The 9,073-nt window shown below is 56.5% G+C and overlaps 1 protein-coding gene across 1 annotated transcript; it reads right to left on the bottom strand.

Moving 5' to 3' along the window:
• Positions 1-248: 248 nt before the first annotated feature.
• Positions 249-4,646, bottom strand: RAX (retina and anterior neural fold homeobox). The gene is made up of 3 exons (XM_072790491.1): positions 4,358-4,646; positions 3,812-4,065; positions 249-758 (listed from the first exon to the last, which is right to left on the bottom strand). Exons 1-3 carry the CDS (start codon positions 4,644-4,646, stop codon positions 249-251), a joined length of 1,053 nt encoding a protein of 350 aa, XP_072646592.1.
• Positions 4,647-9,073: the final 4,427 nt, after the last annotated feature.

Genomic DNA, 9,073 nt, shown 5'->3' with positions numbered 1-9,073 from the left:
CTCCCAGCGTCGTTTTCCGGGGTCGGGCGCTTTAGGTCCCCGGAAGCCCGAGGGCCCGGGCCGCTCGCCCCCCCCCGCCCCGCAGCAGGGCCGGGGGCCGCGGGGACGGAGGGGTGGCCGGAGGGTCTCCGCACGGCTGGTGCTGCCCGGCGAGCCAGCTGCAGCTCAGACGGCTCGGGAGGGCGGCCGCGGGGGAGCCGGAGGCGGGAAGGGCCGGCCGCCCGGTCCCGTCGGGTCCCCGGAGCCCCCTAGAGGGCCTGCCACGGCTTCCCGATGGCCTGGATGTGCTCCTTGGCCTTCAGGCGCAGGGCCGCGATGCTGCTGTTGCGCGGGTCCGCCTCGTCCAGCGGGAACTTGTCCCCGAAGCCGGGCGCGCACGGGTAGGCGGGCGGCGGCGGCGGCGGCGGCGCGAGGGGCTGCAGGCCGGGGCCCAGCGGCGGAGAGTTCAGGAAGGGCGGCGGCGGCGGCGTGTAGCTGGCGGGCAGGCTCTGCGCCGGCGGCCCGAAGCCCGGCAGGCTCTGCAGCGCCGTGGCGCCCCCGCCCGGCAGCGGCGCCCCGAGCCACGACTCGAGCGGCAGCGCGCCCCCCGCCGGCCCGCCGCCGCCGCCGCCGCCGCCCGGGCCCGCCCCGAGGGGCGCCAGAGCGGCCGACGGCGGGGAGCGGCTGAACGAGAGCAGCGGCGAGTCCTGCAGCTTCATGGACGACACCTCCAGCTTCTCCTGCCGCCGCCACTTGGCCCGGCGGTTCTGGAACCACACCTGCGGAGGGCAGCAAGGCGGCCGTCGGGCTGCGGCCGAGCTCGGGGCGCACCCCGCCCTGCTCCCGGGCAGCCCGGCCGGGCCGCGGCGACTCCCCCCGCCCCCACGCTCCCCTTCCCTTTCCACCCCGTTTCCACCTTTTTGCCCCTTGCCTCCTCTCGTTTCCTCGGAGTCGCTTTCTCCCATCTTCTTCGTCCCCCCCGCCCCTGCACACCTCACCCGCAGCTGCGGCTGTTCTCTATTTCCGACTCCTGGCACCCAGCGGGCGCTCCGAAAACAAACAAATGAATAAATGAAATTTAAAAATGAAGCTAACTTTGGGAATCGACCCAGCATTTTGGAAAGCAGGTCTCACCAAATTTCGGGGACCTGCTGGTTGGGCTCCGGCACTTCGGGTTAGACTTTGTTTCCTCCCTGTGTGGCTCAGCTCGCGCTCGCTGTGATTTTGGCTCAGACTTTCTGTGCTTTACCTGTTTTTGTCTCCATGATAAACATAGACATAGGTATAGACAAATACTCTAAGAACCCTGACTGACAGCACTGCATGTTAACATACAGCGATTCCAGGAATTACTGGGTTTGAGAACTAGTAGGACAAAAAAAAGTGGGTTTATTTTATTCCAAGCTTATTTGAGCTGCTGCTTTCATAAGATCTTCCTTCTTCTTTTATTAATATCCCTTTGGTATTTCCTTTTTTTTAAAAAAAGTGATTTTTAAAAAAATTTATTCATGAGAGACACAGAGAGAGGCAGAGACATAGACGGAGAAGCAGACTCCCTGCAGGGAGCCCAATTGGGGGCTCCATCCGGGACCCAGGGATCGCACCCTGAGCTGAAGGCAGAGGCTCAACCGCTGAGCCAACCAGATATCCTCCCCCCCCTTTTTAAAGTCCTTTAGTATTTCTGATATTTCTTATAAATGGTTCTCAGTGAGTAGAGGAGTTCAAGTTTATTATATTTACGTTGAGTTTTTTTGGAGTCAATTTTGACATTAAGATGAGTTCAATGAGTTCAAGTTTTTCTTTTTTCTTTTCTTTACACATAGAAAGTCTGCACCGAGAGTGAAGTCTGGTCTCTTAATGATGAAAACGTCCATTACTGATTTGGTAAAAGCACAAGAAAAAAAGGTGTGATTAAGGTGGTGACCAAGTTATCACCCTTGGAAACAGAACCGGTCTAGTTTAGCAGAGAATCTAAAAGAACTTTGACCAAACTGGTGGCTTCAGTGTTAGACTAATGGAAGGAAATAGGGGAGTAGCTGAGACCTTAGGAGGGAGAAGGCAGTTTTGAGTGGGGGTGGGGGGGGCGGTGGGGACGGACCTCCCAGCGCCTGGGCAGAGCAGGGCAAGTGTATGTAAGGCTAGGATTTGGGGGAAACAGAGAACAAAAAAGTGAATACCCTACTCCTTTGCCACAAAGGATTCATCCCCATAGCCGAGACCCCAATTTTCCCCAGAAACATTAGATATCTGCCGATAATAGAGAAAAGAGAAATATTAGCTTGGAAAAGGCTCCCATGCCACTGCTTCCTCCAATTCCCTGCATGCCCCATCCGGCCCCCAAAATATTGGCCAGAGTCTTCCACCCAGTATTCAAAGTCAGAGAGTTAGAGACTGGGATAGTCCGCTCTTAAGGGCTGTACTGCTGCCCTCTACACAGTTGGAGGTCCACAGTAGACCCCTCCACCCCGTCTGATTACATCATAGCCATGTGTTAAGAACCCGCCATATGCTGGGCACTGTGCTGGCCCTGTGGTCACAGAGAAGTCACATACACTGTTCTCAAGAAGCTGACAACGTAGAGGAGGAGCCAAAATCCCTGAACAAATAAAGAGGGAGGAAGGAACATAGGACGGAGGTGGTATCAAGTGTGAGGGCAGCCCCTGCCCTGGCAGTGCCTGTATTCTGTAGGGGCACCGGGAGGCTTTGTCTCTCCTCTCCCTTCATCTTTCACTGGTGTTCTTTTCTTACCCCGTACTCCATCCTCTCCCCTTGAAAAGCAGGTACTAAAATGTCCGCACCTTCAATGCAACCATTGCAGTTCTACTGCCCCAAAGTCAGAGAAATTGAACTGTCCTTGCAAATTAATCCTGAGTTACATTATGGAACTATATGTTAAAACTACGACATTTACTCATTACTTTAAACCCCTTATTACTTTAATAAGCAGAAGAGACAAAAGGCAAAAGCTTGTCTCCCCTTTTACCTTTAAGGTAAGGCTAAAAAGTCCCCAAACATCTGAATATATTCACTTCCTGGAAATATAATTCATTAGACACGCACAAAAATCCCATCTTCGTTCCACCGCCTTTCAGATGCAATGAAATTTGTTCCCAATGACTCCCTTTCAGGCCTCTGTAAACTCTCCTAATTTGGAAATCCTCCCAGATTTTTCACAGATGACTAGCAAATATTTAAGGCTTTCAAATATTTTAATGATCAGGGATTAAAGATAATTCAGCTTTAATTAAAGCGAAAACCCCTTTACAGAAAAAAAAAGAAGAAGAAGAAAAAGAAAGAACGAAAAGAAGAGAAAAGGCCTCTCTGCAGCAGCGGGAAGTTTGGTTGGATGTGCACCAAAGAAGCAAAAGTCAATTTCTTAAACAAATCCACCAAAATTTGCAACTGCAGGCGCCAGGACCCTTGCAAGAAGACTGGGTTTTCGTTTCTCGACAGGGTGGGCGCAGTTAGCGACTAGGGTGGCATTTGGGGCCCCAATCCCGGAGACCGCCTACATCCCGTCCGGATCCTGGCTGCGTCTAACGAGCTGTCGCTCTTCATCTTTCCAGCCATTTCTAAGTCCCCTCTTTAGTTAAGAAAAAGGAGACCCCCTTTCTGTTCCAAAGGGGGCATTGGGACAGAATGTCCAAGAGGGCTGTGCTGGGGCGCGCGCAAGGTGGGTGACGCTCCTCCGCGGCTCTGGGCGAGCCGGGTCGAGGCAGACGGATGGGTGGGAAGGGTGCCACGGTACACGCGTGGACGCCCGGGGACCCAGGGGAGCACTGGCTGCAGCGCGGGCCTCGGGCCCTCCCGGGGACCCATGTGGGCGCTTTACCTGGACCCGGACTTCGGGTAGGTTGACCTTGCCGGCCAGCTCCTCGCGGCTGTACACGTCGGGGTAGTGAGACTTCTCGAACGCGCGTTCCAGCTCGTGCAGCTGGTACGTGGTGAAGGTCGTGCGGTTCCGCCGGTGCTTCTTCTTGGGCTGCTCCTCCTCCGACAGCTTCGCGTCGCCGGTGGCGGGCCCGACCGGCAGCCCGGGGCTCGGCCGTGCCTCGCCGGGCTCCTTGGGGCAATAGGGCCGAGGGGCTGGGACGAAGGGGCCCCAGGCGGTCAGAGTCACTCCGGAGCATTCCTGGGCCCACTGCGCCCGTCGTGCGCGCCGGCAGCGGGACACGCGCTCCTCCCGGGGGCCGGGCCAGGAGGTCGGGGCAAGGCCGTGCGGGGCCCCCAAGACTTCTCCCACCGCAAACTGCACCCTAACCCCGACTCCGCGTCCAAACCCCTTCCTGGAAGGTAAGGCAGGGGCTTATTCCCCCTGCGGAGCTCCCAAGGCTGGGCGCCCCTCGGGGCCCCGCAGCCGCCAGGGATGCGCACTCACCTTCGTACTCCGGGGCCGGCGCCGGGGCCGGCTGCGGGGAGGGCTCGCCGCTGCCCCCGGGCGCCTTGGGGCAGGCGGCCCGCGCGCCCGGCCTCCTCTCCCGCTCCTTCGCGCCCCGGGCGCCCGGCTCCGGCGAGAAGGAGCCGAGGAGCCCGTCGTCCTTGGTAAATCCCAGGATAGCCTCGATGCTGTGCAGCCGCGAGGTGCTCCCTCCCGGGCTGCGGAGCAGGTGGCCGGCCAGCGAGAAGCTGCCGTCGGCCATGGCGGGGGCGCAGCCCGGCAGGTGCATGGGGAGCGCCGGCCGGCGGGAGGGCGCGGCCCGCTCCGGGACCCAGAGAAGAGCCGGCGCGGCCCGGGTCCCGCCGCCCCACCCGCGGGGGCCCGACCCCGGGTCAAGCTTCGCGGGGGCGCGGGCCGGGGCTGCGCGCACCGGGAGGCGGAGGCGGGGGCGGAGGCGGAGGCGGGGGCGGGGGCGGAGGCGGAGGCGGGCGAGCGCGCGGGCCGCGGCGGCCTGCGCCTGCGGAGCCTGGAGGGGGGACTCGGGGCAGCCGGGGCGCGGGGGGCTAAAGGCGGCGAGCCCGCGAGCCCCGGCTCCTCCCCTCGGCCGGGCCCAGCCCCTTCCCGCGGCCCCTCCCCCGGCTGCGGGGCGGGTCTTTCCGTCCCAGCCTCGGGGGCCCGGTCCGCCCCGAACTTCCCACCTTCCGCCTCCCGATCCGCTCCTAGCGCGTCCGGGGAGAGCGGCGGGGGGGTCCGGCCGGCCCGGGACCGGCTCCGGGCCCGCGTCCTCCGTCCGGCCTCGGGGGCCCACGCCCTCGGTCTCACCCCCGCCCCGGGACCCCTGGGCTTCCCCCTGGTCGGGCCGCCTCCCCCATCGCCCTCCCACCCCCGACCGCCCCTGCCCTCGGGCTCGCCTGCTCCGCACGGACGGCCCCCGGCGCTAGGCCCTGGGAAGCCGGGCCACGCGCGCTCCTTCCCAGTTTGACCCTCCCTCCCTCCCTCCCTCCCTCCCTCCCTCCCTCCCGACTCCCGCTTAGCCTCCAAGGGCGCTCCTCTTTCGGCTCCGTAGGCTGAAGCCTGGGACTTCGGGTTTATTTTGTTTGTCTATGTATTTTTGACTGCTCCCCCCACCCCCCGTCCTCGCGCGCCGCAGCCCCCTCACCCGAGCGCCGGCCCGGGAGGCGGCGGGGCCCTCCGTGCCTGCCCCCGGCGACCTCCAGGGCCCGACCGCAGGCGGGAGGCTGGGAGGCCCCAGTCGGACTTCGGGCTCTGGGGTGGGGGCGTGGGGCACACCCTCCTGGAGTCCCTGAGCTCACGTTGCGCAGGAACCGTCTCCCCACCAGAGTCTCCAGGCCCAGGAGATGTCCCAGCCTCAGGCTGACTGTGCAAGGACCTTGGTCTGTCTCGGGTGAAGGCCTCGCACTTTTCCAGGGTGTGTGTGTTGTGGGGGGGTGCTATAGGCCTAATCTGCTTGCATTTCTTTCCACTTTGGGAGCCCCGCGAGGCTTCCGTGTTGCAGGGGGAGTCACAGGCCAGGTGGACTGATGGTTAGTGCGGGCAAGTGTTTTTTCACCACTGCCAGCGCTGTGATGGGCTCTCAAACCTGATGCCAGAGACCCGAGGCCCCCGGTCCGCCCTCACTAAACTATTAGCGGGAACCAAAATGCCCTCCTAAGAGTCTGAGGACCTACAGGCTTCTTCCCCTCCCCGCAATCTTATTGTGATATAATTGACATACAGCGCTGGGTAAGCTTAAGACGTATGGTATGATTTGGCTCATATGTGTGGTGAAATGAGTACCACACTAAGTGTACATCCACCATCTCACACAGATACAAAATAGAGATTTTTTAAAATGTCCCCTGCAGAAGCTCTGATCTCAGCTCTCAGCACGGGACATCTCTCCCACCCCACCCCACCCCACCCCATCAGTTTATTTCTGCTTGCATTCAGACGAGGATTTACTGCCTCCCTTCTGAGGGTCCTGCACTCATGTGGACCATGCTAGCACCACAAAAGAAAAGAAAGACTGGGCGCTGGCCTTGAGGAGTTTAACGTCCAGCCTGGGAGATAAGACAAAGGAAGAAACAAGACAAAAACCCTTATCTTCCAAGCCTGGCCTTTATTTAATTTTTTTTAAGTTTATTTATTTAAATAATCTCTATACCCAACGTGGGCCCAGAACTCACAACCTCATGAGATCAAGTGCTGCATGCTCTTGGGACTGAGCCAGGCAGGTGCCCCCAATCCTCATCTTTAAATTGGTGTTGGGCACATTCCAAAGGACATGTGACTACATTAAGGATCGCAGAATGATCAATTTTCTGTGACAGGCAAATGGGAGTGGGCATTACACAAATCATTCCATTGTTTAGTAGACCTATAGAGGGATAAATTAAAATAGCTAGCAGGAGGCTTTGCAGTAGATAGAATTTGAGCTGCTGATTCAAGTTGAGAAGTTACATTTTATCTTAAAGATTTGTTTGTTTTTATTTGAGAGAGAGAAAGCCTGAGCATGGTGGAGGGGGGGCAGTGCAGAGGAAGAGGGAGAGAGGGAATCTCAAGTAGACTGAGCGAGGAGCTGGTCACTGGCTGGATCCCAGGACACTGAGATCATGACCTGGGCCAAAATCAAGAGTCGGATGCTGAACTGACTGAGTCACCCAGGTGCCCCAGAAGTTATGTTTTATTTTAAGAAAAAGCTACAATAATGATAATCAATATACACTTTATGGTTTTTGCATTATCCTTTCACACTCTTCCCATCACAGGATCCTCATAATCCTGTGAGGTGAGCAGGGCAATATTTGTCCCCACTTTATGGAAGAGGAAACTGAGGCTCTGTATGATGTAAAGTGGAGGGGTCAGGACTAGAACCCAGACCACGGGACTCCTTGTTCAGGGTCTTCTGTCTACGGCTCGTTGGTAATAAGTGTTGTAGAGCCTGATGTTTTTGAAAAGAATAAAAGCACATCTTAGCCTGCAGTCCATCCTTAATCCTTCCTGGAGACTGGAGGCCGCATCTAAGAGGCTGAGATAATGGCAGCTTAGCTTCCCCAAGAAATGAAGTCCGAGCCTGTAGACAGTGGCCTTTGGGGTGCTGGTGTCTGGGAACACCGAACAAATCCTTGGGAGCTTCCCCCCACAGTCCAAGCAAAGTCTGCGCCTGGGACCCTGAGGCTTTCTAGGCTGTCAAAGGCACTGTCCCTGCAATACCACTGTCTGGTGGGATCCCCACCATGTGCCAAATGCGAGTTGCATAGACCTGATGGCTGAGATGCTAATGCCTTGGTGACCAGAGGGCAGCCATAGAGATAGCTGATTGGTGTTTGCTGTTTCCCCCTTGACCAAGAATGCTTTTTATGTAAACTTCCCCAATATTAAATTGATCTCCATAATCACTGCTAAACAAAGATTGGCAGTGTTTTCTTAAGCTTCTGCCCACACGCTAAGGGGCTTAGGGCCTTGTTTTCTAAAGTTAATTCCCTCTGGGACTGCCCAGTTCTCCCTAATAGGTCCAGGTGAGGTTAGCTTTTATTTACTGTTTATTTCAGAGTCTTGAGAGAAAAGCAGAAAAGACTTCAACAGCCACTGATGAGGGACTTGGGGTAGGGAGGAGGGAAACAGGGCAAAGCAGGACAAGGGGAGGTTGGGGCTTCCTTTGTGCGGGACATAAAGAGCTAGTCAATGCCATTGTGGGCACGGTGGAGGGTACTCCAAGCAATCAGCCGGGGGTCATTGTTAGGGGCTAATCTACATGTGTATTTCCCAAGAACTCGATTAGGGAAGATGAATGGACTCGGCCATGTCCCTAATTCTAGCAAGAAGCCGCATTTTTTCTAGCAGTGACGCCAGCTCATAATCAGCCCAACTTCAGCAACAGTAAGGAGCCTGCCTTCTGAACTCCACCTCTGTTTAATTCATTAATTCATTAGGTGGATCAAAGAAAAATCCCTCCTCCCAGCCCCCACATGCCAGCTGAACCTAGACATAGCTAAGGCCCCCTTAAGTTTAGCATGGCTCAGAGACACATTTCCAGAAGGGCGGAGAGCAGGGTGGTCACGGCTTGGGACGGTTTGCAGGGTGGGAGGTTCCACGTGATGTGCGAAGGACGATATCAAAGAGTAATTGAAGTGGGGTGGGGTGGAGGGAAGATTTTGAGGAGAAAGGGAATAGAGACAGGCTGGTATGAAGAAATGAAATCTAAATGTCACCAGCAGTTATGGAAAGCTGTAATGTAAAGTGGCTCTGTTGTCTTGGATGGATGCGGGAAGTCCCATTTCTGGAAGCGTTCTAGGGGGACTGCTTCCTCCAGAACACTCTTGCAAGAAATGGGGGCACTTGCAGAGTGAGTGCCTTGCACGCTGGGTGAGCGGGTGGCCTGTTCACAAACTAAACTTTTGCGTTTGACCATGGCTTCTAGTCATTTCACCTTGAGGCGATGTTTTAGGTTTTGGCAAAACGTGTTTCTTTAAGGGCCTATGCGTTACCACTTCATAAAGTGTGTAAAACCAAGTCTATCATCGGCATGTAGACGCTTCCCTTTAACAGATGTATTTTTATCCTGGAATAACTCCACCTGTTTCAGATCACGCTCCTCCTAGCTCATATGTGTTCTTCAAGGGAAGGCAACTTTAGTTGTAGCCAAAACCCATATAAACATAAAACACACGTACACAGTGAAGTTCAACAAGTTCAGTTTCAAGGGTTAAATATATT

Source organism: Canis lupus, chromosome 1, assembly GCF_048164855.1.
Source record: "Canis lupus baileyi chromosome 1, mCanLup2.hap1, whole genome shotgun sequence".
Lineage (NCBI taxonomy): Eukaryota > Metazoa > Chordata > Mammalia > Carnivora > Canidae > Canis > Canis lupus.
Note: the sequence above shows the minus strand (reverse complement) of the source record. Positions and strands in the feature narration are given on the sequence as shown.

What these genes read in the sequence shown, in the direction of transcription:
- RAX (XM_072790491.1), bottom strand. Translation starts at nt 4,646, where the DNA reads ATGCACCTGCCGGGCTGCGCCCCCGCCATGGCCGACGGCAGCTTCTCG. An exon ending in GCCGGCCCCGGAGTACGAAG is followed by an intron (nt 4,066 to 4,357) that starts GTGAGTGCGCAT and finishes CCTTCGTCCCAG; the next exon opens with CCCCTCGGCCCTATTGCCCC. An exon ending in TACCCGAAGTCCGGGTCCAG is followed by an intron (nt 759 to 3,811) that starts GTAAAGCGCCCA and finishes TGCCCTCCGCAG; the next exon opens with GTGTGGTTCCAGAACCGCCG.